At 41.9% G+C, this 27,957-nt stretch overlaps 1 protein-coding gene across 1 annotated transcript; it reads left to right on the top strand.

Moving 5' to 3' along the window:
- On the top strand, positions 1-27,900 carry LOC102941341 (interferon-induced GTP-binding protein Mx1). The gene is made up of 14 exons (XM_037903711.2): positions 1-226; positions 2,773-3,524; positions 5,663-5,855; positions 10,395-10,532; positions 11,856-12,010; positions 14,758-14,896; positions 15,377-15,575; positions 16,459-16,537; positions 17,525-17,647; positions 19,135-19,276; positions 21,844-22,002; positions 22,813-22,889; positions 24,769-25,020; positions 26,969-27,900. Exons 2-14 carry the CDS (start codon positions 2,859-2,861, stop codon positions 27,200-27,202), a joined length of 2,556 nt encoding a protein of 851 aa, XP_037759639.1. The 5' UTR covers positions 1-226; positions 2,773-2,858; the 3' UTR covers positions 27,203-27,900.
- The last annotated feature ends 57 nt before the right edge of the window (positions 27,901-27,957 follow it).

Raw genomic sequence — 27,957 nt, 5'->3', positions numbered from 1 at the left:
TTTCACGTTAGTTTCATTTCTCCTGATTTTCTCTGAAAATGTGGGTGGAGTAAGTGACAAAGGAAATGGTATTGCATTGCTAAATCAATTCATAATGATGCTACTGGTATACTTTTGAGTTAGTTTCATTTCTCCTGTTTTCCGTCTGGTATCTGGGTGGAGCTGCTGATAAAAGAAGAAATTCTGTATTGGATAATAGTTTCCTGTTGGGCTGAGTACAAGGCAGGTAGGAATTGTTCTCCTTCTCTTTTCAGTAACTATTTAGAAGTTTGTATGTATTTTTAATTCATCTCTTTTCATAGCTAAACGTGGGTAGGCTGGTAGACACTGTAAGGATATCTGAAATAAGAGAGAAGAATAAATGAGTTTTGGGGCACAGGATTTCTCCCTATAAAATTATCCAGGTTACAAAATAAATATGATTGTTTCCTCTTTATGAGGATGTATTTGGGAGCCAAAGTTTTAAATTGCTGAAGTGTGATGCATTTGTAGGGGTTTGTGTGTTGAGAAGGCTGGAGTTGTTTTGGGAATTCAGCCTAACAGCCTGGATAACTGTCTAATTGTTTTCAGTGCTGTGAGCATTGTGTCTGGTCAGACTTTCATTCCTGTGGAGGCTGCATGGAATTAAACTATAACAAAGAGGATGGGGTTTAGAGTCAATAATTCTGAGGCAATCACAATATCGCAGGCAGAAGTCTGTGCCACTTTTCAGATGGACAAAAATTGAATTAAAATTATATTTGGGAAGGGCGGTATGTGAAAATGGCATCTTTTCACTAAACAGTCAGGCCCCTGTGCATTTAGTGTCAATAGTTGCTTGATTTAGTGACTAAAGTAAGTTTTGGCTATTTCTTTCAGCACCACAGCTCCAAGACAGCTATGGAAAAGTGAGCAGGATTCTAGTCAGATTCATATATTAAAAGAATTGTGCAAATTAATGCATAATTTTCATTACTAACAATAAAATCAATAGGTACAATTGAATGTATATTTAGGAATGGATTCATGACATATTGGGAGATAAATACAGGAAAGCAAGGGAAAAATTAATCCACCATTATATTGATGAATGGAGGCACAGGTTGCTCTGGGGGAAAATAATATGTGTGACTTTATTACCGGCAGCCCTGTCGACAACAACAAAATGGGGGTGGGAAAAAGGAGGAGAGACTTGTGGAATACTTTTGGAAAATATAATTTTTTCACAAAATTTGAAAAAAAGTCAGCCAGCTCTGTAGCTAGTTAAAAAATGACAATTTCTTCAAAAAATTCCTCTTTTTTTTGTTTTTGTTTTTTCATTTCCAAATATTGTCCCTATTTCAACCATGTATTTTCCCTTGGATGAGATATCTCCACAGATTAACAGGTGTTTTCAGGAGCATTTGGGGACCGATTGCTACCCAGTCTAGCTTAGCTGCCCCAGGGCCCAGACTGAAGGCCTGCAAAGTGTTGATTTAAGGTGACTTTAAAAATAAAATTGGGCATGTACTATTTTTTCTTCTTTATGAAGTATAAAGAAACCCTAAATGGTGGTTGTTTTTTTAAAAAGTTCTATTTTTTTCCTGCTGGTTTCATGCATTAGAACTGTAACTAATGTCAAGTCTAGTCTTCCCCATTTTGCTATAGGCTTGTTTTAGAAGACACGGAAGTCTAGATCAGCCATTGATTAAAGGGATGAGGGTTATGATACTTCCACTAAAGAATTTTTCTTCTTACTCTTTTTTTAAGCATCTCAATTAAGTAGGTTTTTAATAAAACAAACGCCCTCTCCATTTTTAAACCAACTGCATTAATGGGAGGGGCGGGGGGGAAATCACTGCCTCGCTCAGTCAGTCTAGTAACTGTGAGATCATAAACCTCCTATTTCTCCAGACATTCTTCCAGGAGAAAGAGGATAGACATGACCTGAATTTTTACTACATTAAAACTAAACAGGAAAAGAAAAAAAGAGTAAACTTCCACTTCTCCTTTTCACAATACTATATAATGCAGCAAAAAGGTCACAACTCCTTTTTGTTCTTTTACGGGCCACTTTTAAGCAAAGGGAGTGGTCCATTTGTAAAGAGCCAGCCACCAGTTGTCCGGATTTGCCTTTTTGAAAAATGAAATGTCATTTTTCTAAATCCACAGGCTCATGGAAACTCTCCACAAAAGGAATGGCTGGAGAGCAGAGTGTTGGTTTGTGGTCCTTACCTCTGTTTGTCAACTATCCATTTAGGCCCCATTCCTGTAGATACAAATGTGCTAAACTCCCAACTCACAAAAGTAAATTTAAGTGTGGGGGTGAGTATTTGCAGGATCTGGGCCTTAAATAGGACACTTGTGGGGCAGAAGCATTCTGCTCATACCCCCATCACACTGGTAGAGCTGCTCACATTTTTTCCCATCGAAATATTCTATTGATGAAAACATGTTTTTTCAACTATAATGGGGGAAAAAAACAAGCTTGGTCAAAATGTTCTGATTTTTTTAAATGAAAAAGAAAAATGATTGAAAATCATTTTTTGAGAGCTGATCATTGTTAAAAGGGCATTTTTGAGGGAAATTTGGAAAAACGTTAAAATGTTTCAAAATCTCCCATTAAAAGTAATTGGCATTTTTTTGGAGCAACTCAGCACAGTGATGCAGTACAAATAAGGGGTCACCTCAGCTGGTTCAAACCAACACAAATCCATTGGTTTGAAAAGAACTATACCAGCTGATTCTAGCAGAGATCTGGCCCAACCAATAACAATATGGTTTTGACTTTCTCCATTGTTATTACTATTGCAGAGCTGAATTCACTCACGCCCACGTATCGTTTTCAGAGCAATATAGAAGAGTTGCCAGACCAGACATTTGCTTTTCAGTGACAGTTAATGAACAAGTCCCAGAGCTGCTGGGCATCTTCATCTGGCAAGCAAAGAAGCAGACAGGTAATGTATAAACCATCACTGCGTAGGATGCCGGCACAGTCAGGGCCTGGAGCTTACTTGATGACCAAAGAATCACAAGTATTTCATGGAGGAACACCCCCCACACAGTCAAATGCAGCTTTTGGAGCATCGCTGTCGACACAGACTAAAGCAGTTTTTGCAGGATCATTCCCAACTCAGTCAGAAGAAGATTTTGGAGTACCACTCCCGCCTGAGTCAGAAGACAGTTTCGTAACATCGCCCGCACCGGCACAGACCAACACAGTTTTTACAGGATTGCTCTCAACGCAGTCAAATGCTGTGTTTACAGGATCACATCCAGCCCAGTCAAAAGGAGGATTTCCAGGATATTTCCCGGTGCAGACTAAAGCAGTTTTTCCAGGATCTCTCCCAACACAGTCAAAAGAAGCTTTAAGAAGCCTGCAACCAACGGAGTCAAAAGGAGCTACTGCAGTGCCACAGCCTTGCGCACAGAGTGCACCTCCAGAGTGGTATGAGATGATTCGGAGACACACAGCAGCAGTCCAGTGGGCGGAGTCTGAGAAATATCATCAAGAAAAGATGAAACAGCAAGGGGAAATATATCATTTCCAAGAGCAACAGAATAAGGCAAGTCAGATATTTGGCATTTGAGTGAAAACTGACTCCTCTGAGATTAATGTTCAGCTGCTGTCAGGGCTGAATTTTCAGTGGTCTGGGCTCACTTCTGCATACACAATCTGCAGACACAGATCAAAACAGTTCTTTCTGTCTCTGTGTGTGATTGTGTGTGCAAGTCTGGGCACCAATCCTGCAAACACACATGTTGAACTTCATGCACATGTGTAAATCCCTTTGACTGGTATAGTACTTTGTAAATCACATGCGTAAATATTTCCAGGATTGGGGGCCAGGTGCTCAGTCGTGTAATTACTAAGATTTGCCCCTGCATTTCATTTCCAGGTGTAAAAAAATGTAGGCATAGAAAATAGAAGGGCCACAGCCTGACTCCAACTTTCCCCTAGAATGTATATCTTAATGAATATTCATATTAAGAAACTTTAAACAGATATAATGGGATTTGAGTTTTTGTTTCTTCTTTAAATGAGGCTCCTGTGCTTTCAACAGAAATTGATAGAAATACAAAGACTCTTATTTCATATTCTATGTTTAACACTGAGAAAATCAGAATAGACATTTGAAAAAATTATATTAAAGTTATTAAAGCAGTTAAATAATGTTATTAGATAATAAGCATTGCAGTTATGATCAGGGGTGCAAAAATATTTTCCCCATGGTGATAAGTATTGTCTTTCCTAGCTATTCTGCATTTTGTTTCAATATATCTATTTCCTGAAATAGTGCTCTCAATTCAGGGTGGAAGATAAGAATTTAGCTTTTTATCTCCATACACAGATACCAAATTTTAGATTAAGATAGGAAGCTGCCTCACCTGTTAAATCATAAAATACTGACAGGTTTCAGAGTGGTAGCTGTGTTAGTCTGTATCAGCAAAAAGAACAAGGAGTCCTTGTGGCACCTTAGAGACTAACACCTTTATTTGGGCATCTGATGAAGTGGGTTTAAGCCCATGAAAACTTATGCCCAAATAAATTTGTTAGTCTCTATGGTGCCAGAAGTCCTCCTCATTTTTTTTCATAAAATACTAGTTTTCTCAAAATGACATGGCTACCTTAAGTGCAGCAACCTGCTTGAGACCTGGAGAGAGGTTGCCTGAGGGAAGAATTTGGAGGAGGCTGCAGGAAGTCAGTCTGTATGCGCAGTCAGGGACACTAAGATGTAGTTGGAACAGCACGGTAAATAACTGCTCTAGTAAACAGCCAGTTTTGTTTAATAAAAGTGGAGTCCTCGTGTGTTATTACAAAGCAGGTGGTACATGAAACAAGTGACATCAAGTAATCACCTTTTTTAAAAAAATCAGGTGTATTCATTCTTTCCCTGGGCACAATATCCTGCCCTGGAAGGGAGGAGGTAGGGGAAGGATCAACATAATAATCTAAAAGCTAATGACCAGCTGTTAGCCCATAAAGAAATTACAGCAGAACCTGGGGAGAGGGATAGCTCAGTGGTTTGAGCATTGGCCTGCTAAAACCAGGGTTGTGAGTTCAATCCTTGAGGGGGCCATTTAGGGATCTGAGGCAAAAATTGGGGATTGGTCCTGCTTTGAGCAGGGGGTTGGACTACATGACCTCCTGAGGTCCCTTCCAACCCTGATATTCTAAGATTCTCACTTATCTCTGCACACTCTGACTCACATACAAACTATATATTTCTCCAGAGCACACAACAGTGATTTAATAGGGATAATGTACTGAGGTTTCTTATTACTAAGACCTTCAGTATTTAACGATATATACTGCAATACATTAACTAGCACATTATGATGCATTATAAATTAATACAAGAAAAAACTGCAGTTACCAAAAATAACTGAAGAAAGGACATTTGATGGGGTGGTGTTCTTGCTTTTCTTATTGTGTATTCACTTGCTAATTTATAAAATTCAGTAATTTGCAATGGATATTTCAGCCATTGGTGCAAATTAGCTAAATTTTGCTGAATTTACAGAAATGTGTTTACCTTGTCAAGAATACTACAGAAGGCTTGTAGCTCACAGTACAAAGCTAGTGGTATGGTGGGGTGAAGGACAGTTTGCTGATGATGTACATCATTTATGGCACAGACATGTTTAACTTTGCCTGATTCTGTGAAATGAGCTCAAATGAAATGTAACGTTATTCTTACAGAACGCAGAACACACCTTGTACAACCAATATGAGGAGAAAATCCGTCCCTGTATTGATCTCATTGACTCCCTGAGAGCGCTCGGAGTAGAAAAGGACCTGGCTTTGCCAGCAATTGCAGTGATTGGAGACCAGAGTTCTGGAAAAAGCTCGGTTCTAGAAGCCCTGTCCGGAGTTGCTCTCCCTAGAGGCAGTGGTAAGAATTTACCTTTCAGCTTTTCATCTCAGAAATTTGACTCTTCCCCGAGTCGCAGTGGTGTGTTTCTATCTGATATTCTGTAATTCATGTCAGTTTGGGGACACTGAAAGTTGGGTTTAGATTCATCCCTGACACAACCCAAAAGAATTTGTATTTTCCCTATCCCATCATACAGAAAACACTGTTATGATGAGAACTGTGTGGCAACTGGAATATCCCTTTTGTGGGAAATTCCACTATTTTGAAATTTGCTTTCATTCCGTATGGGAATAAAACGTCATATTTCAGACTTAATTGTGAAACAACTTTTGAAAATGTTATTTTGGGTCAATTGAAACATTTAGATTCAATAACGTCGAAATGTTTTGTTTCAATGTTGACTTTATATTCAGCAGAGGTAATTGTGTGGAGTGAAACCTCTGAAAGGGAATCAACTGCTCCTTAGCCAAATAATAGCAACCTTTGTTCCAGAGAACCCTGTGCTGGCACAGGAGGACATCTACCTGCTGCTCTCATGACCCAGGCAGCAGTATGGGCATGCAAAAGATCTTCTGGTAGCATATGCTAAAGCTAGTGTCTAAACAGGAGATGCATGCATTGTGTTCCAGGTATTTACGAAAAACACCATGTTAAAGCTCGTCAAAAGGTGTTGTTATTCTAAGCCACTTTGTTATACCAATAAAATAAAAACCAGCAGGCTCTTATTAAAGGGGATAAGACAAAATGTCACATTTATTGTGAATACAAAAAGAATCGTAGTAGGCAGTCAGTTATAGCTATAACATTTCATTCAGTTTCACATTAATTCACATGTTCGTTCATACACACACACAGGTTCTGCAGCTGCTGTATAGTTACCAGTCCTGAATGTAGCTTGAGTTCGTGGCTTGGGTTCGTAGCTTGTGGCGGCTAACTGGCCAGGAAAGCCGGGCACAAGGAAGAGCTGGGTCTCTGTTGGGCATGCACCGATGCCCTTCCATGTTGGCAGCAGAATGTTACCCTCCAAAGTCTTCCATCTCACCCATCCTTTTTGTAGGCTTTAGTTTGAATCCAGAGTCTATAGGTCTTGTTGTGTCACTGGGTCCGGTGTGATTGATCACCCGTCAATTGCAGACATGACTTTCAGCCTAGGACCTGGCTTTGATGTTTCTTCAATTGTACTTTTGTTCTTTTCTTTTGAGGGTGGACTCCTCTTACTTTGTCAGGGCTGTTGTCTGCATCTTCAGCCGTTGGGCGTTTACACTTTATTTCATCAGGACAGGCTGGGGCTAGAGGTTGATTCCATCATCCATCCATACCTCATTCACACATCTAAACTAAACTAATAAGATTACAGCAGGGTTTTGCAAAAATGAAGGTTGCAGCAAGCTTTTACAAAATGGAGTGAGCATTTTAAAATGGAGTTTGGCACAAGTTAAAATGGAGTTTGAGTTACAATATGGATAAGTGTAAGGAAGGGCAAACAGTGAGCAGAAGTTACAATATAGAAAGTATAATGAATGACAAACAGTGAGCAGGAGTTTCAGCGATTTAAGCAGCAATTGGATTGAAAGTGAAACTCAATTAGCCAATTATTGGGGTAACCAGTTTTATGAATGAATGTTGTTTCATTCATAAAACTTTCCTTATGAAGTTATATTAATAAAGTGAACAATTAAAAACAATTTCATTGATCAGTTCTACAACTTTATTCTGTCTATCAACAGAAGAACTGCCAGGGACAAGGCAGGTAAACCAAAGTAATTCCAGAGCACTCTTCCGTGTCCTTGCTTCACCTTCACACCTTCTTTGTGTGAGGTAGGCCAGAGTGGAAGTCTCCTCCTTTTTGTATCTGTCAAGTTTGGGTGCTATTCCTGTTACCTTGTTCTTTGGTTCTCCCATCCTTGAGGCTGTTGGCTGGATTCCAGGCTGCCCTCTGGGGGTCCTCTGGTTGTTTCCACTTGACGCCTTCTTCAGCAGATGGACACTGGATTCTTAGGCTGGCACCTCCCTGATCATTCAGTTATTCTCCACACCAAGCATCCATCCACATACATCCTCTATCTCTATTTTAATCACAATTGTTAACAAAGCGAGATAAATACAACAAAAGGGCGGGGAGTCTCTGTGTGCTGTTTCTGTTGTTACAAACTATTGGTTTGAGAACAGACTCTGTTTTAGGATGTACTAACACAATTAGCAGCTTGCAAGTTTCACACATAGAGGGAGAGAAACAGTACCAAAAACCAAGAGACCTCTTAATTAGTAATACCCTGGAATTTAAACTATGGGGAATCAAACTCATTTGTGATTTTAATACAGAACTTCTTTAATATGATCCAACAGATCCAATCTAATTGCCTTCTATGACGAGATCACTGGCTCTGTGGATGAGGGGAAAGCAGTGGATGTGTTGTTCCTTGACTTTAGCAAAGCTTTTGACACGGTCTCCCACAGTATTCTTGCCAGCAAGTTAAAGAAGTATGGGCTGGATGAATGGACTATAAGGTGGATAGAAAGTTGGCTAGATTGTCGGGCTCAATGGGTAGTGATCAATGGCTCCGTGTCTAGTTGGCAGCTGGTATCAAGTGGAGTGCCCCAAGGGTCAGTCCTCGGTCCAGTTTTGTTCAATATCTTCATAAATGACCTGGAAGATGGTGTGGATTGCACCCTCAGCAAGTTTGCAGATGACACTAAACTGGGAGGAGAGGTAGATACACTGGAGGGTAGGGATAGGATACAGAGGGCCCTAGACAAATTAGAGGATTGGGCCAAAAGAAATCTGATGAGGTTCAACAAGGACAAGTGCAGAGTCCTGCACTTAGGACGGAAGAATCCATGACCGCTACAGATTACAGATCAAATGGCTCGGCAGCAGTTCTGCAGAAAAGGACCTACGGGTTACAGTGGACGATAAGCTGGATATGAGTCAACAATGTGCCCTTGTTGCCAAGAAGGCCAATGGCATTTTGGGATGTATATGTAGGAGCATTGCCAGCAGATCGAGGGACGTGATCGTTCCCCTCTATTCGACATTGGTGAGGCCTCATCTGGAGTACTCTGTCCAGTTTTGGGCCCCACACTACGAGAAGGATGTGGAAAAATTGGAAAGAGTCCAGCGGAGGGCAACAAAAATGATTAGGGGACTGGAACACATGACTTATGAGGAGAGGCTGAGGGAACTGGTATTGTTTAGTCTGCGGAAGAGAAGAATGAAGGGGGATTTGATAGCTGCTTTCAACTACCTGAAAGGGGGTTCCAAAGAGGATGGCTCTAGACTGTTCTCAGTGGTAGCAGATGACAGAACGAGGAGTAATGGTCTCAAGTTGCAGTGGGGGAGGTTTAGGTTGGATATTAGGAAAAACTTTTTCACTAGGAAGGTGGTGAAGTACTGGAATGTGTTACCTAGGGAGGTGGTGGAATCTCCTTCCTTAGAAATTTTTAAGGTCAGGCTTGACAAAGCCCTGGCTGGGATGATTTAGTTGGGGATTGGTCCTGCTTTGAGCAGGGGATTGGACTAGATGACCTCCTGAGGTCCCTTCCAACCCTGATATTCTATGATTCTATGATTCTAACAGGGGGTCATGGGTCTGGAGTCTTCATCCAACCTCTCTTGTACCCCAAGGGAGGGGTAAGGAGTGAGGATGTGCTATGGTCAAGGGCAGGCATTTGTCTGGCCTTTTAGTGTTTTATCTTCCCCCCAATCCTCCCTTGCCCTTCCTGACTGGTTGCTTGACCTTGCCTTGAGATAAGAGTTGTGTCAGTCTTCAAGAGTATGCTCATATATTATATTCCCATCACGCCCAGTAATACTTTAACTGCTCTTATCTGTTCCCATTGTACTAACAAACCCATCTAGCTAGGCAGAAGTAACACACACAGTGTCTTTGTCCTTTGTTCACACATATTAGTAAGAATGTATGTGTATCAAAAAATCAAACAGGCAAGCAAAACCCAAAATACTATCTCAAGTAAAAATACAGGCCTGAATCCTACATTATCAGTAGCACTCCTAACAGGGTTCTATAGAAATAACTCTTAAAAATCTATAGAAATTAATACATCTACAGAATATTTAAACAAGTCTATGCAATACGAAATGATATCCCTACTATCGAACCGGATCAGGGTACAATTCTATCTTCGGGATATCATTCTGAACAGCTATTTTAAAGGTACAAAGCATCGAGCATACACACACCTTTAAAGTTTCCTCTCTCTTCAGATATATATTACTGGTTTCCATTACCCATTTTAACTATATGAAATAGCTTTCAAACAAATGTGAAATCTTTCAAGACAGAATAAATTTTTAAAATATGGTCACTGCACAGTGCGGCATACAAATGGGATGATAGTTTTCCTCACTGCCCTACCAATGCCCAGCATGCTTTCCCAACTCTCAGATATTTCAAGGTGTGTGAGCTGTGTGAACACACTGAAAGCTTTGGGCATTCTTCTGCATACTGTAGGAAAAGCTACATTCTGTGGTGTGCTCTGTACCCATTCAAAAGGATATTCGTTAACAGAATTAACTCTCTTTATGGACAACTGCAGGTATTGTTACCAGATGTCCCTTAGTGCTCAAACTGAAAAAACTGGCTCCTCAGCAGGAATGGAAAGGGAAAATTAGTTACTGGGATATAGATGAAGAGCTCCACCATCCCTCAGTGGTGGAAAAAGAAATAAGAAAAGGTAAGTGCTATTTATTGCATTCTGATTTAATTCATCAAATCCTCCTTTTCATCCTCTATTCCCTTCTGTTAGGCAGCATAACATTTCCCAAATTAACGCCCTGCATCATAACTGCTGAGAATGCCAAGAACACAGGGAGTCACATTCACACCTGGAATAAACCGGCACAACTCAGCTGATCTCAGCGGCGTTGCAGCATTTTACATCAAAAGTGATTTGCTCCAGGAGTTTTCAGACCAGCTCAGGCCATAGTGTATCTAAGTCATCATTCTGCACTTGGCTTTGACGAATTCCTAGTATTCTAGGGGAAGACAAAAAGAAAACATGTATTGTACTCACATGGCACTAGCTAGTTGTTCAGTGTTCCACATGATGGGAGAAAACACCTCTTCTACCCCAAGGACTATCAGCTTATGCCCTGAAGCTTAAGGTTTGATTGTCCTTGGCTTAGCTTGCGTAGTTACCTACATTGTTATTGGTCATAACCTTGTTTGTTTTTACATATATATTTATTCTCTGAGGAGAAATAGAAAAAAATAGAAAAAAAGAAATAATTTTTAAAAAACTGGTACGGTAGCGAGGTAAGTGACATAAAAGTCAAATAAGCTAATTATGCGTCTGAAGGTTTCTCATAAGAAATTATTTACTTTGATAGCAAGAAATAGCAGCAATACAGAGCTATAAAATGGTGGTGTTATGTTGAATTAACAAATCAGTCGCATGTACTAGCCAGCTTCTGTGAGGTGGTGTTTGATTTAGACAGTGTGGTCTGATGGTTAAAGCAGAGTACTGGCACTCAATAACCTTCCATTCTGTTCATGACTCTGCCACTGATTTGCTATATGACCTTGGACAGGTCACATAATCTCTGTGCCTCACTTCATCCATTTATAGAATGTGTATAATAATCCTTTGCTACCTTGCAAGGCTGTCAAGGATTAACTAATGCATGTCCAGCATTTTGGAGATGAGGAACCAATTGTGTAAATGCTAAGTATTTTATTGTATCACTATATTATTATTTTTATTAAAACATCTCCATGTATTTGATTTTTCTACACTGAGATTTCTGAAAGTTTAATTCATAGTGTATTCTTCAATTTTTATTAAGGCTCAAATCCTGAAAAGGAGTCCAATCATGCTCCATTGATTTCCATGGGATTTTGTGTGGGGAGGATTGGGTCCCAAAATGCCTTTCTTTTAAAAAAAAAAAAATCCCAGGGGACAACAGGAGCTTTCCAATTCTGATATGTTCTAATCTGAAATTCCCATGAGGCATTTCTAAAGTTTGCTTTTCTTGTCTTTCCCTTTCCTCCTTTGTAGCCCAGGATGCAATCGCTGGTGAAGGAGTGGGCATTAGCCAGGAATTAATTTCCCTCGAAATTAGCTCTCCGAATGTTCCAGATCTGACACTGATTGATCTTCCAGGGATTGCGAGGGTGGCTGTAGGGAATCAGCCACAAGACATTGGAGAACAGGTAATGCAACATACATGTCCTGAGCTAGGAAACAGTTAAGTTACATTAGTGGAGATCTAATGAACAAATTATCTTAAACAGAAGGTTTTGCTGGAGGATCTAGACCAGCGGTTGGCAACCTGCAGCCCATCAGGGTAATCCGCAGGCAGGGCTGCCCGCAGCTCCCAGTGGCCACAGTTCTCCGTAGGGGTGTGCTGGCCACCGCTTCCCACAGCTTCCATTGTCCGGGAACGGTGAGCCATGGCCCCTGGAAGCTATGGACAGTCAATGTACACAAACTGTCTCGCGGCCCCCCAGCAGATTACCTTGATGGGCTGCAGGTTGCCCACCACTGATCTAGACAATAGTATTCTATACAGTTAACTTGTCTCACAACCAGAATTAAAGATGTTGTAGACAACAGACAGGACAGTTATTGGTGGAGGAACTGCTGAAAATAAGAGTGATGGTCACTTAGAATGAAACACATGCTGGTCAGCCCTACCGACGAAATTCAGCAAAAGAAAGTCTCATAATTAAATAAATCTCTGTCTAGTGTATTCTTCTACAACTGAGGACTATGGTGTATGGTAAGGAAAAGACAAACTGGCTCCATTAATTTTACTATCTCTCAGTGCTTCCCCACATAATGGATCAAATTCTAACTTCAGCAGAGTTATTGCGAATTTACAGCTGTGTAAATGAGAGTAGTATTTGACTCATTTTTTCTGAAGCATGTTGAACACTTTATGGAGTGAAAAAGACAATGCATAAAGTAGAAGTGAGTGACAATTTTCTGGTCTTTCTTTTAGAAAAGGTAACAAACTAAAATTTTTATAATTCAAATAGGAATTCTAAGAACAAGGCCACTTGTAATATAGACGTAGTGCAGGGGTCGATCCTAGAGGATCTCCCAGTCGATTGCGATTTCCGGCGGTGCAGTGTGGCTGCCACTAAGGCAGGCTCCCTGCCCACCCCGGCCCCATGGCGCTCCCGCAAGCGGCCAGCATGGCCCCGCAGCGGGAGTCAGGGGTCTCCCTCCGTGCGCTGCTCCTGCCTGAGAGCACCGCCCCTGCAGTTCCCACTGGCCGGGAGAGCTGCGGGGGTGGTGCTTGCAGAGAGGGGCAGCCCACGGAGCCATGGCCCCCTGTTTACCCTAGGGGCCACAGGGGCGCGTTGGCCCCTTCCAGGAGCGGTGTGGGGCCTGGGTAGGCAGGGATCCTGCTTTAGCCTCGCTGCGCCTGCCACTGACCAGGAGCTACCGGAGGTAAGTGCTGCCTGGCGGGAGGCCACACCCCAACCCCCAGCCCTGACCCCCCTCCCGGAGCCAGCACCCCATACCCCCTCCTGCAACTCAACCCTCTGCCCCAGCCTGGAGCCCCCTCCTGCGCCCCAAACTCCCTCCCAGAGCTTGCACCCCTCACTCCCTCCTGCACCCCCAATCCCCTGCCCCAGGCTCAGCCCAGCATCCCCTCCCACACTGTGAACCCCGCAGCCCCAGTCCAGAACCTGCACCCCCTCCCGAACCCCAACACCCTACCCCAGCCTGGTGAAAGTGAGTGATGGTGGGGAGAGCGAGCAATGGGGAGGGGGGTGGAGTGAGTGGGGCGGGGCTTTGGGGAAGGGGCGTGGCTTTGGGGAAGGGACAGGACAGATCCTGGGTTGCCCTCAGATTCAAAAAGTGATCTTGGGCGTTAAAAGGTTGGAGACCACTGCCCTAATGTTAGCAGGAGTTTGAGGGGTGGATGGTGATGTATAGTAGATATGTGTATTAGTACCTCCCCCACAATACATGTAAATTGTAATGAGAGGTGCAGGACTTGACAAATGTCAGCAAATGTTGATTGAATCAAAAGGGTTTGGGCAACGAATTGTCAAAGATAATACAAGTGGGCTCCCTTATCCAGCCAGAATGCAGAGAAACAATCACTTTATTTTGCGATGAAATTACTATAGTAATTTGTACAACTCTGCTCATTGTATCCACAATAAAATAGTTGGTGTGACACCAGCTGCACATGACATTGTCCTGAATGTCCCACATTCTCCAGATGCAAAATAAGGGAGATAAAGCATCTTACTTTTGAATATGACAGAAAATGGTGTTGAAGGGAAATATAGAAGACAAGGGAAGATTTATGGAAACTCAGGATAATAGTTACATGTATTTAATATAACTAGAGCTATGTGAACCTTTGGCAACACAACACAAAACCATGGGAAACTCTGATTGTTGGGATTCAGACATGGGGGGAAAACAGCCAAATATGTCCGTTTTATTTACTTTTTATGAATGTCTCATTGAAAGGCAAAGACAAGACATTCTGCTCTCTTTTGATAGGCACACTTTTGAGATGGATGTATGTAACTCTACATTTTATTTGATCTTGACATATCAGTATAATCCAACTTGATTTTTTTCTTAGCTGTGCATTTAGACAATAGAATTTGGTTGTTTCTAATGCAGGTAAAATATCATTACATATTCATCACTGAATAGATTGTGTACTGGGCCCAGTAAATTTTTATGACCATTTCCCAAGGCTGATATAAAACCAGTCTGTTCTGGGGCATGTACCACATTTGGATTACCTTTAGATAATCAGGCTGAATTCAGCCACTGACCTTTGCACCTTAGCTTCTATTGTATGATTGTATCCGTCGTGTGTATGACATTCCACCTAGTCAGATGATGAGCAGCCTGGCATCCAATGCCATTTGTCACATCAAACTTTATTGCATTTCTTTCTTACTATATTTTATTACAGATCAAAAAGCTAATTAAAAAATTTATTGCTAAGCAAGAGACTATAAATTTGGTAGTGGTGCCAAGTAATGTGGATATCGCAACAACAGAGGCACTGAAAATGGCTCAAGAGGTAGACCCTGATGGAGAGAGAACTCTAGGTGAGACATACTTGTAAAAATACAAATGGGGGGAAGGTAGGTCACAGAGTTCTAATATTCTTCCCACCCTGCCCCAACCCTGCAAAGAGTTACCTGCTATGAGGAAAAAACAAGCTCTGTGGAATAACATGAATTTTGCACACCGATAAAAGGGAACGGATACCTAAAGGGATAGCTCAATTTGGGACCCTACTGCCATTGATACTATGCCTATAAATATCTTGAAAATGACAAGATTAAAAATTAATATTGTAAAAGCTCTGCTATTAATTTGATATCCCTAGGTGTTCCTGAGAAAGGTGGGGGGAAGAGAGAGGGGCTGGGGAAAAAAAAAAAAAAAACTTACAGCACAGCTGGAGAAGTCACTTTAGTATATGCTGTCGGGAACAGTGCAGCATTGGGTGACTAGATACCTGCAATAGATTTTTCCCATCATTAATTCCTGTGCTTGTCTAATCTTCTCATCATATTACTTCACAGGGATCCTGACAAAACCAGATTTGGTGGACAGAGGAACTGAGTCGTCAGTTGTTGATATTGTACGAAACCATGTCATCCACCTAAAGAAGGGTTATATGATTGTTAAATGTCGTGGGCAGCAAGACATTCATGACAAGCTCACCCTGGCCTCTGCAATCCAGAAGGAGACAGAATTCTTTCAGCGGCATGAACATTTTAGGTAGTTTTCAAACAGTTAAAGGGCCTGATCCAAAGTCCATTGAGGTCAATGGAAAGATTCCTGCTCACTCCCATCGGATTTGGGTTAGGCCCACAATGAGAATTATCCTCAAACTTAGCTTGGGGTGCTTGAGGTGGGGTTTTTGTTTGTTTTGTTTGTTTGTTTTGCATTGTCTGTGTGGTAGTGTTTTCCAAAATGCAAGAAAGAGTTTACATGTCAACTAACTTCTCTTAAACTCAGCTTCTTTTCAGATTCAAGTTTGATTTAAGCCCTGATCCAGAAAACCATTTAAAAACATGGTGACCATTAAACTCTGAAGTAGTCCCAAAGGAGTCAAGTTAAGCACGTGCTTTAAAGTGCTTTGCTGGCTCAGGCATTCATGCATATCGTTCTATCCACTGGGAAGTATGGGGGGAAACTCACTCCCAGGAAAGAGATGGTCTGTGTCAGGAGAACGCTCTCCTCCACAGATGATTGCTCTTCAGCATTTCAGGCATAAAGAGAATTTTTGAACCCGAAAGTGGTTCTGAATCAGTATCCCTACCAAATATAGCAGTACATACGTTCTTATAATACAGCAATAAATGTGGATATTCTTCTCTCATGATCTTTTTCTGAAGTTATGGTTCCGAACCTTTTTCTGTTCTCAGTCTGTTCAGCAAACAGCTCATCATTTCAAATCTAATCTTGCACATGAGCAGATTTGGCAGGATGAAGTGAGGCTACGGCTGCACCTTCACTAGCATTCCCCTGCTTGATCAGAAGAAACTGTATTTACCTGCTTTGTGTTGCAGAACTCGGAGAGACACTGCTCTCTTGTTCAGCAAATGCGAGTCATAGTCAGCAAATGCGCGGAATATTCATCTTCCTTATTCTGTTTCAGAGTTCTTCTGGATGAAAACAAGGCCACTATCCCCATTTTGGCAGAGAAACTTACAAGCGAGCTTGTGGAACACATTACTGTAAGCTAACAAAGAAACACTTTACATCAGTAACCATTTAAAAAAAAAAAAAAAGGACCCAATCCTGCAGTTTTGGAGGACTGGGCCTGTAAAAATTATTTCTCTGAATAGCTTTATTTACTCTGCCTGATGGCAATCTGGACGTACATGGTCCACTATACTGAGCCTTGGCTTGGTAGTCAGGTATAGAGCTGGGAGATTAATTGATTTTTCAGTTCAGCTGCCAAACCGGGGGTATAATCGGGGGAAATATTCATTTTGGTTCCAAACATGTTTGGAATTTGTCAGTAAAGTAGAAGAGTCCAGCTCTTCCCCACCTGAAACTATCGGATCATATTCAGATAGTTTTGGGTCGACCAAAACTGCTTTTTTCAGTGAATAAACTATTCGTTCAAAAATTTTACCCAGCGATAGTCAGTTGACCAGTATTCGATTCTCAGCTTTGCAGCAGACCTACTGTTTAACCATGGGCAAATCACGTAATCTCTCTGTGACTCAGTGTTCCTGTCTTTAAAGTAGGGATTCTGATACTTGCTTTCCTTTGTAAAGCATTTTGAGATCTATGGATGAGTAGTGCTAACTAGAGCAAACTGTTATCATCATTGTCAACTTTTGGAAGCCTGAATAATTTATACAGAGTGAATATGAAATATTTCAGATACTATGTGTGCTTTTATAAACAACTGTTTAGTAAGAATGAAAAGGTTGCTAAGATGCACTGGTTCTCTAACTAGGAAGCTGTACTAGACCAGCAGAGCAACACTGCTTTTTTTTTATGTAAGAGAAGCACCAAAGAACACCACTCTTTAAACCTTCCCCATTCTTTTCTCAGTACAGGCAGTGTTGGTTTAGACTTCAAAGCATACCTGGACGTTTAAGGGCCGTGCAAGATTCATAAAGCTCCATGTCACACTCTGAAATGCTCTATTTCTTTCAAAGAATGGAATTGTCCAAACTGTACAAGTATTGTTGTTTTTTCTCCCCTAGAAATCTTTGCCTGTTTTAGAAGAGCAAATAAACATTCAGCTCCACAAAACAACTGAAGAGTTACTCAAATATGGCAAAGGCACACCAAAAGCAGAAGGCGAGAAGTTGGTTTTCCTAATAGATGTAAGTATAAATATGTATTTGGTTGTGTGGCACGGCACAGAGAGCTGAACAAGTCCTAAACTTTCCTGATTTTGATAAGCTCAAGAATTTCAAAGGGAACAAATTCATTTCTGCCCATCAACACTTTGTAGGGCTTTCATTGCTTACAATACACATAAGCCTAAGTGCATCCCTGGATTTAAACCATGGATGCTCTTGGCTCATGGTGTCCAGTTTGATGAAGCTCTTTCACCTGTTTCTTCTATCTCTTTACTATGAACCCCACCCAGAGGTTATTGGTTTATTACTGGTGTGGGTTGGTGAGATTTGGTGGCCTGCGATGTCCAGGAAGTCAGACTAGATGATCACAACTATCCTTTCTGGCCTTAAAGTTTGAGACCTACTGTGGTGAATGGCTGTTCCCACAGTCCCTGGGTAGGCTCCTCCCACAGAGACCCTCTTCCAGTCCCACAAGTGAACCCCTGTCAAGACAGAGGCCCATGCCTCCACTTCTCTTTTGGGGTGGGATGCTGTGATCCAATCACTCTCTGACTGGGTCTCCAGGTTACACCTCCTTTGCTGTCAACCATACTACTTAGCAGGTCCAGCTGATCTTGGGCCCTGCCAAAGTTCTCCTTCTGGGATTACGTGTTACCATATGGTTGCAGGGAGACAGCAGAGATGACCCATAAATGCTGATGGGTTGCGGGGGGGGATTTAAAGTTTCGGCCACCCCCGGAACAGCTCAAGTCATGCCTCTCCCCCCCCCACCCCCGATCAAGGCTCCCCCACTTACTCTCAGTCTCTCCTCCCCACTCCACTCCAGAAAGCAGTGCTACGCTCCCTGCAGCTCCCAGCTGTTGCTGCTGCCTTTCCCTGTGGGGTGCAGCTCAAGCTCCAGCAGCTGCTGTGCAAGGAGGTGACCTGGCCGCACCATGTGCCTGAATCTGGATTTAGGAACCTAGATATAGGCACCCATTTCTGAAAATCTTGGCTGATGTTAGATCAGCTTTTAGGGTAAAGAGAAAGGGACAAAGGAGGTGAATTAAGATTTAGGTTGGGATTTTCGAAAGCACCAAAGTGAGTTAGCAGCACAAATCCCATGGACATATAGAGCAGTTCAACACTGGACAGAACTTGGTCAATATGACATTATAGCGTTCCATGGTTATGTCTCAGTGATTTCCATAACACACGTCCTCAGTTTACAAATATAAGATGGTGGTTGTTTTTTCTAATTGCCGGACCTGCAGTCCCAACCTGGAATCTGCAAGTCAATCTGGAAACTTTTCTTGTTCCCAGGAATATAGGTTCTGCAGAAAAAAATAGGCCCTCAGCATTGATACCTGTGTAACTCCAGCAATCGTCATTGGCTTTGCATAAATCTAACTGATTGGAATTTAATAAAAGATTGCCTTGATCCACAAGGAAAATAGAATCAAATTCACTCTTGCTTAGCTATGCTGCTTTTACAGAACTCAGAGTGTTTTTTTTCTATCTCATTACAGAAAATCAAACTATTTAATCAAGACATCATGAGTTCAGTGGCAGGAGAAGAAAAGTTGTTAGAAAATGAAATTAGACTGTTCACAAAAATCCGGACAGAGTTTCAAAAATGGGGGAAGATACTTGATGACAGTGCATTGACTGGTAAGTACAGGGGCTTGCCTGTGAAGCTGCTATGAAATACTTATTTTGACTGAAGTTGTAATACAGCTAATAGATCATGTTAATGAAATTTTAAAACTTGAAGTGATGAGAATTTATCTACCAAGATCCCCGGCTGGTGTGAACTCACATAGCTCCATTGAAATCAATGGATTCCCTCCATTTCCATTGAAGTCAATGGTGCTAGGACAATTTCACCAGCTGACAATATGCCCTTGATTCTTTGAATAGAGTAAGTTAAAAAAATTTTTTAAAGTCTATGGTTTAAAGTCTAGCAATTTATGAGTAATAAAATAACCACCTAAAGAACACCCATGTTTCACAGATAATTCAGTCTGCTAATTGGTTACTGAATCCAGATCTAAAAGGAGAAGAATGTCTCACAGAAATTGAAGTTTAAGATCAGCTCAAAACATTTCTAAACCTCTCCGAATACCTATTAATTCTTCCTCTTGGTCAACACATAGCACACATTTCTGTCGAGCAGCCCCTATTGCTAAACGTTTTTAGCTGTCCGTGAATGTCGATGTAACATCGCTAAATGTAATTCTAAAGGAATAGTTCCAAAATGTGTGCAGGGGTACATGTCACTGAGGGGCAACTACATGTAGACACAGGTGTATTCTATTGCCTAATCTGTCCTGTCCCACCGCATACCCAGAGCCAGTTAATCTAAAGGTATTAGGTGAGTGAAAAAAGTAGGAAAACAGGTGGAAAGAGGAGATAGCAGGTGAACAAAAACACAGGAAAAATAGAAGAGAAGAAAGCCAGTAAAAACTAGTTTCTTTATGGTGTTACTTATTCCCTTTGAGAATCAATTGAAGTGCTTGTGTGTGTCAATAGGAGGTGCACCTGCATTGCAAGTAAAATGGAAATAATGATACTTCTGCCTTCCTTTAGAAAGTAATTTGAGATCTACCCATGAAAAGAACCATGTATGAGGCAGGTATTATTGTTTATATAGCTGAAGTCATTGCAAGGTAAGTTCATCTAACAGTTCTAGTTGCAGATCATTAGAGAGCTGGAATAAATATTAAAAATAGCAGATAAATGGAAGACTCAGGAGTTTTACTAAATTATGCAGATTTTGGGGCTTCCTATTGTAAAATACATTGGAAGATGTTTTTCTCGTTGACTGATTAATTTTACAAACCTCTATACACCTTCCTTCTAAAGTTTTGCCTCTCAAACTCCAGTCTATTTGACACAAACTACACCGCAATTTTTTTTTGTAGTGTTTGACTATAAGCCCATAAGTATTTGAAATCTCTTAGAGGTTCTGAGAGGAATGGTTCTTAAGAACTGAATGCAGTGTTACCTGTATACTTCCTGCCTCCAGTCATGCATGAATATGCTATAATTCCTATACCTACCCACAATAAGTCAAGATTGGATGCCTTTAAAGCACTAGTAAATGTGGATGTGAGGTACACATGTATCAGTCAGAGAGGAACAAATATTATTTAGGATGGCAAATTTCTCCAATGTTGACAATGTTTTTGTGTTGGTGTTGTCTGAGTGTTCCAGGAAGTTTAGACTAGACTTCCTTATATTTGGTTGTCAAATGGTTTTACATCTTCCTCTAAAACATCAAATATTGGCCACTGCTGAAAGGGTATCAGACTGATAGGAGTTGCTGTACTGGGTCAGAATACTGGCCCATTTTCCGGTTTCCATTAGTTTAAATCGGGGTGGGCAAACTACGGCCTACGGGCCGGATCCAGCCCGCGGGATTGCCAGCCCCTCGCCGCTCCCAGAAGCAGCCAGCACCACATCCCTGCGGTCCTTGGGGGAGGGGGGGCAGAGGGCTCCGCGCGCTGCCCTTGCCTGCAGGCACCGCCCCCTGCAGCTCCCATTGGCCAGGAACGGGGAACTGCAGCCAATGAGAGCTTTGGGGGAGTTACCCGCAGGTGAGGGCAGCATATGGAGCCCTCTTGCCCCCTCTCCCCACAGGGGCCACAGGGACGTGATGCCGGCCGCTTCTGGGAGTGGCGCGGGGCCAGGGCAGGCAGGAAGCCCACACCCTGAACCCCTGCCCTGAGCCCCCTGCCACATGCCACACCCCTCCTGCACCCCAACCCCCTGCCCTGAGACCGCTCCCACACTCTGCATCCCAACCCTCTGCCCTGAGCCCACCCCGTACCCCTCCTGCACCCCAACCCCTTGTCCTGAGCTCCTTCCTGCACACCGCACCCCCTCCTACACCCCGCACTCCCTTCCACACCCCAACCTCGTGCCCCAGCCCTACATTCATGGCCCTGCATGCAATTTCCCCACCCAGATGTGGCCCTCGGGCCAAAAGTTTGCACAACCCTGGTTTATCTGGTCATCTCAATGAGTGAAACAGTTCATTCTTAGAAGTAGCAACTGCATATTTTGGCTCAATTCTACAGAAATCAACTTGCTTAAATTATGAGCTGTGTATTAGTTCTTCCAGTCAAAAGTGTCTTCAGAACAAAGAACTAAACTTCCACTTTAAATCCATAGTTGTCTTTATAAATTCGTTAGATTTGTTATATTAAAATAGTGCTGTTGTTTTAATGTTATAGATAGAAAAACTATACAACATGAAGTGTGGAGATTTGAAGAACAGTATCGTGGAAGAGAGCTCCCGGGGTTTACCAGTTACAAGACATTTGAGGCCATTATAAGACAGCGAATCATGGCACTAGAAAAACCAGCTATTGAGATGCTGAAGAAAGTAACTGGTGAGTTTCATTAACTAAGTTTTATCCCAACCTTCAGAAATATTGGTTTGCGTACATTTTGGTTGACACGGCAAGAGCTGTATCTTGGCTGCTTCAGGCAGGGGGAAATGAATCTGAATCAAACCAGTTTCAAGCCATGAAACTGATCTTTAGACCTCAAACCTCTATGCCTGTCCTTCAGACTTTGACAGTGCAAAATTCCTAAATGGACAGTATTTCTGAAAAAGTTAGAAATCGACCATGATAGGAAAATGAAAAATCATCTCAGATATGATAAGGAGAGATTAAAAATTGAATAGATGAGACATAGCTCCATGGCAGTGTCCTTTGGATCATAGGTGCTGACTCCGTGGGTGCCCCGGGGCTGGAGCACCCGTGGGTAAAAATTGGTGGGTGCAGAGCACCCACTGGCAGCTCCCCGACCTGCCCCAGCTCACCTCCGCCTCCGCTCCGCCTCCGCCTCTGAGCGGGCCGACGGGTCCTGCTTCTCCCCCCTCCCTCCCAGCGCTTGCGCCAAGAAACAGCTGTTTCACAGGGCAAGCCTGGGAGGGAGGGGGGAGGATGGAGAACGCGGAGCGCTTGGGGAAGAGGCGGGGCCAGGGCAGGGATTTGGGGAGGGATCCAATAGGGGCAGGGAGGGGGCGGAGTCAGGGCGGGGCGGGGGTGGAGCCGGGGGGGGTGCAAGCACCCACCGGCACCAACAAAAGTTGGCACCTGTGCTTTGGATAGATATGGAGAATGACCAGTTTTCACAAATCTTGTGCTAGCAGTAGCTCAGTCCTTTATTTTATGTCTCTTTTCTCCCCTCAGAAATTGTCCGAAAAGCTTTTACAGAGGTTGCCAAAGATCATTTTGAGGATTTTCAAAATCTTAACAGAGCTGCTAAGGTGAGACACCACATGCTGTCCAGAGAAGAGCAACAAGAATGATTAAAGGTCTGGAAAACATGGCCTGTGAGGGAAGATTGATAAAATTGGGTTTGCTTAGTTTGGAGAAGAGAAGACTGAGGGGGACATCATAAGTTTTCAAGTACATAAAAGGTTGTTACAAGGGCAAAGATGAAAAATTGTTCCCCTTTATCTCCCAGGACAGGACAAAAAGCAATGGGCTTTAATTGCAGCAAGGGAGGTTTAGGCTGAACATGAAAAAAAAGTTCCTAACTGTCAAGGTAGTTAAGCACTGGAACAAATTGTCAAGGGAAGCTGTGGAATCTCCATCATCTGAGAACAGGCTACACAAACACCTGTTAGGAATGGTCTAATTATTGTGTAGTCCTGCCTTGAGTGCAGAGGACTGGACTAGATGACCTCTTGAGGTCCCTTCCAGTCTGACACTTCTATGATTTTATGTAACCTGATATAAGTCAAGCAATACTGAATGGCATAATGTATTGTATATAGAACTACATGTTACTCCTTCACTCTTGATCAGTCACTTATTTAATTGTTGTACCTTTAAGCAACTGTGGAGATTCCTGCACCTTTATGAATATGTTGTGCAATAAGGTAACAGAGAAACTGTAAATAAATGCAAATTTGTATATGCAGGAGAAATTAAGGTTTGTTACATCATCCAGTAACGTTGTCATTGCTATAAACTGTACATTTCCCAGTTTCTTGAATGGATTGCACTATACTTTACACCATATATGTGCACAGCACTGCACACAACAAATTTTGAGTCCCTGCCCCAAGGAGTTTACAATCTCAGATTTCATTCCTGCAGGGACTTAAGCATGTAAGTACTCCCAGAGAGTTAAATGGGACTACTTGAAGTCAAGCATGCTTATAAGTCTTTGCAGTGCCTGTGTTAAGCGAAGAACAGAAGACAACACCACAGGAAGTGGAAAGGTCAAAGACAATATGATGATGGGGCTGCTTAGAGATTTATATATATCATGTGAGGGAGACTCTTTTTTTTTTTTTTCTTTGATGTGGCTGTGGTCACTGAAGAACTAAGTTTTGAGAAAAGACTTTGAGAGAGAGGTTGGAAGGGCTGCCACTCGCAGGGAACTGCCTGAAAGAAGGCCCAAGGGCATACACAAGATAGAGGCATTTATGGCCTAATTTTCAAAAGTGATGAGCATCCACAAATCATTTTGAAATCTCTGGGAGATGCAGAGGCTCAGCAGCTTTGAAAAATCAGGCAGCAATCAGGTAAGTGACTTTGGCTGAGCAAAGAAGAGGGCAGGAAGTTTAAAAGGAGACAAAAGCAGAGGGGGAGGAAGGAAGGTGCTATGTTGTGGAAGTCCTTGAAGCTGAGAACAAGGCTGAATTTGGCTCGGGAGGCAATGTGGATCCTGTGAAAGGATTTTAAGAAGATTTGAATGTAATTGTTGCACTGAGGAGAGGTAGATGATTTTCCCACTGAAGTTTTGGGTGTATTGAAAGGGTAAGGAATCTGGAAGGCCAGAGAGGAGGGGTTGCTATAGCTGAACCATTAGATGCTCAGTGCCTGGCTGAAGGTTGGTTTGTTGGGCATGGCCAAAGGTGTGGATTTTGTTTGCACTCAGGGAACTCAAGTGGCAGGCTTTTGGCTGCTCCTGTCCACAAGTGTAATGGGGGCACAAGGCAATGTGGCCTCTCCTGCCCCCTTGCACCAGGAGACAGGGAGCCAGAATCTGGCTCTTACCGTGTGCTCTTGGGAACCCTGTGACACCATGTCACACGTTCTCTGTCACCTGGGGCTGGTCCTGTACTTACCTGCACCATCTGTTGTTTAGTGGATTTTGATAGTTTTCTTCCCCCCACTTCTCTCCCTTCACAGGGCAGAATTGAAGACATTAGCAAGAAACAATCAGAGGAAGCTGAAACAATTATCAAAATCCATTTTAAAATGGAGCAGCTTGTATACTGCCAGGACAATGTTTACAGACAAGACTTAAAAGTTATTGAGAAAGAAACACCAAAGGAAGCAGCCCACAGTCTGAACCTGGTCTCCTTGAGTTTCAATTCTGGAACTGTCCAAAACCACCCTGCCATTCAGGATATGACTTATCACTTGGAGGCATACTTCAGTGTGAGTTTATGGATTCCTACCACAACAGTTTTTATTCCACTCCAAATCCTGCAGCATGTACCAATCCAGTTCCCATTGCAATCAATAGAAAGAGTCTCTCTTTGTTTTTAATTTAAGAAAATACTGGTAACATTTATAAGGCATATAATCCCCCACCTTGATGTCCATGGATAACATCTTTTTGTATTAACTGGAATTTTGAATAGCCGATGCAAAATGTCTATGTGCAAATTTAGATGTGATGTGAAAGGCATGTACAGTACAGTATCAATGTACAGAATCATTATGTAGGTATAGTTGCAAGTTGAGTGTATAACAGAGGCTTGCTTCATCATACTGCATCTGCCTTTTGATTGTTTTTCCTGCTCTGATACACCAGATTTCACCAACTTAATGACAAAACTTAGGCCACCTCTGAATTTAGCCCTATGTCCATCAACTGAGAAATTAAGGTTCTGATTTTTAGCCTCAGCCTGGTCTACAGCAATGTGCCACCAGCAAAATGCAGGTGCAGTGGCACAAAATGGATGCACCTGGAGATACAAATCAGTACATCCATAAAACTTGAGGCAGCCATTGAACAAGCAGGCCTCAGTTTCCATTTTGTTCTCATGGAGAGAACAAACATATTATGACAGTTATTAGAAGTGGTTATGTTAGCAGTAGATGTTATGAGGTAGGGTGAAAAGGCAAAAGAGAACTTGCTTTTATATCATCTCACACAGATTTGTGGTGTCCTAAAGTGCTTCACTTGGCAATAGGTTAAATAACCCTAGAGCAGTGAATCTGCAGCAGAGAGAGCCATTAGACACTCAGCAAAATTTTCAAGAGACCCTATGCAGTTAAGTGCCATTGATTTTTATATGAGAATTAGGTTCCTAGGTGTGTCACTTTTGAAAAGGGGATTTAAGAACCTAAATATTCTTGAAAATTTCACCCTCAGCTTGATGATTTGAAAGGAGAAATGTTGGGCAATAGACTGAGATTTCTCACAAAAGCGTCCTGCATTTAAGTTCCCTCTGCCAGTCAGTCATCTTGAATAGCTTGTCTGAATTATAAATTGCTGCCTCTGTTGTACTCTGATTTGTTAGATTAAGAGGGAACTAGCTCAGTAAATAGCAGTTAGCTTTCCTGGTTCTAAATAAGTGATCAAATCCCCAGGCTGACATCCGTTAAGGCTCGGGCATAGCACTAAGGCAGCCCTGTACTTCACCAGACTACTACAAATAAGTTCTAGATACTGGGAGTTGACTTTGGGCTGTGCCCATTTGACTGCTTGTGCCAGATGGGTTGATTATGTTAAAGGGATTCAAGCTAGAATCCTACGATTTGAAATTTAGGGTGGTATCTTAGGTTTTTGTCAGTCCTACGTAATTACTTATGAGCCACTCCATTACTACCCCCCAGCAGTTTGTGGAAGCAGGTCAGCCACACGCTATGGCTTCTGTGGAAGCAGTTTCTGAGCTTGTACTTTACAATAGTGTTATTTCGTGGATGGCCCTCTGCTGGCAAATGTCAGCATTAATTAGGTTTCAGAATAGCAGCCGCCGTGTATGTCTGTATTCGCAAAAAGAAAAGGAGGACTTGTGGCACCTTAGAGACTAATAAATTTATTTGAGCATAAGCTTTCGTGAGCTACAGCTCACTTCATCGGATGCATTAATTAGGTTATACAGGTAGTCAGCAGTGACTGGTCTGCCTTGTGTTTATGCTGCTGAGAATACTTATGGTTGAAATTAGCAGCGCATCTCATTCATGTTTTCAAATGGGATTAAAAGGAAAAGTTGCATCTCAGCTGTCTGAACCATTTCCAGACTAATTCATGAAGATACTCACTGGAACAATCACTTGACACAGAACGTTGTAGCTTCTTACTGAATTTCGCTAGAGAGCCCTTCCCATGTCCTCTCTTTGATAGTAATGTTTTATAACCATCTTCTGTTTTCAGAGTGCAGGTAAACGTCTCTCCAACCAAATTCCTCTGATCATCCAATTCTACATCCTTCAGGACTTTGGAGATAAATTACAGAATTCAATACTGCAACTTTTACAAGAAAAAGAAAATTTGAACTTCTTTCTTCAGGAACGGAAAGATGCTGCCGATCAGAGGCATTTTCTGAGTGGACGAATTGATCGTCTGACACAAGCTCACCTTCGCTTAATAAAATTTTCTGTGCTGTAGTAGCCTCTCTGCTTTAAATGGTCTGTTTCAAATGTCAGTTCTTGGTACTGAAAAGACCTATAGCAGAGCTTTGTATAACCCTTTAGAAATTGTGCGTCCGTCTACACTGGCCTTAAAAACTGAATTAACTAAGTCAGAGTTTAGCTAAATCACAAAGTTGCTTTAACATCATCAGTTATGTGTGTGTCACATGTTCATCTGTGAACCATTTTATTTTTAAAGTCTTGTTTTAGTTAGTTTAGTGTATAGCATTATGAATTTCTTATACTTCCCCGTAATTAGGTTGCTACTGCGAAACATTCTGCATATGTTCATTTTAACAAGTGAGGACATGAGCTCTCTGGTACAGACCATACAACCTTCAGTAGGCAAATGAATTAAACCATATTGCAGTCAGAGACTGAACCAAAAGTGTAAGTATATTTTAAATGTGTGTTTCTTACTCACTTTTTTGGTTGTGTTCTTCCACATGCTTTATTTTAGCCATAGAAACTAGTTAGTCTATTTTAACATTTTGGAAGTATGGTACATATTTAAAAAAAAGAAAGGTAAATGTCACTTTGCAAGTGTAGTGTGAAGATATAAAGTTGTTAGATGCTGGATCCGGTGTATGTGTTTGACACCTGATGTCCTGGCCCAATCACTGGCAAATAAACTAATCTTAATGTGGCTCAATAAATAATGAGTTGTTTCTGTGAGTGTGTACTGTAATTATGCTTCTGTGAAACTCTACAAATACAATATGAGTTTTAATA

Source organism: Chelonia mydas, chromosome 1 (genome assembly GCF_015237465.2).
Source record: "Chelonia mydas isolate rCheMyd1 chromosome 1, rCheMyd1.pri.v2, whole genome shotgun sequence".
NCBI classification, from domain to species: domain Eukaryota; kingdom Metazoa; phylum Chordata; order Testudines; family Cheloniidae; genus Chelonia; species Chelonia mydas.
Note: the sequence above shows the minus strand (reverse complement) of the source record. Positions and strands in the feature narration are given on the sequence as shown.

Bases quoted from the DNA above. Each gene is read 5' to 3' on its own strand.
- LOC102941341 (XM_037903711.2), top strand. From the start codon at position 2,859: ATGAACAAGTCCCAGAGCTGCTGGGCATCTTCATCTGGCAAGCAAAGA. The intron at 10,533-11,855 runs GTAAGTGCTATT...CCTCCTTTGTAG, and splicing joins GGAAAAAGAAATAAGAAAAG to CCCAGGATGCAATCGCTGGT. The intron at 19,277-21,843 runs GTAAGTACAGGG...TTAATGTTATAG, and splicing joins TGATGACAGTGCATTGACTG to ATAGAAAAACTATACAACAT.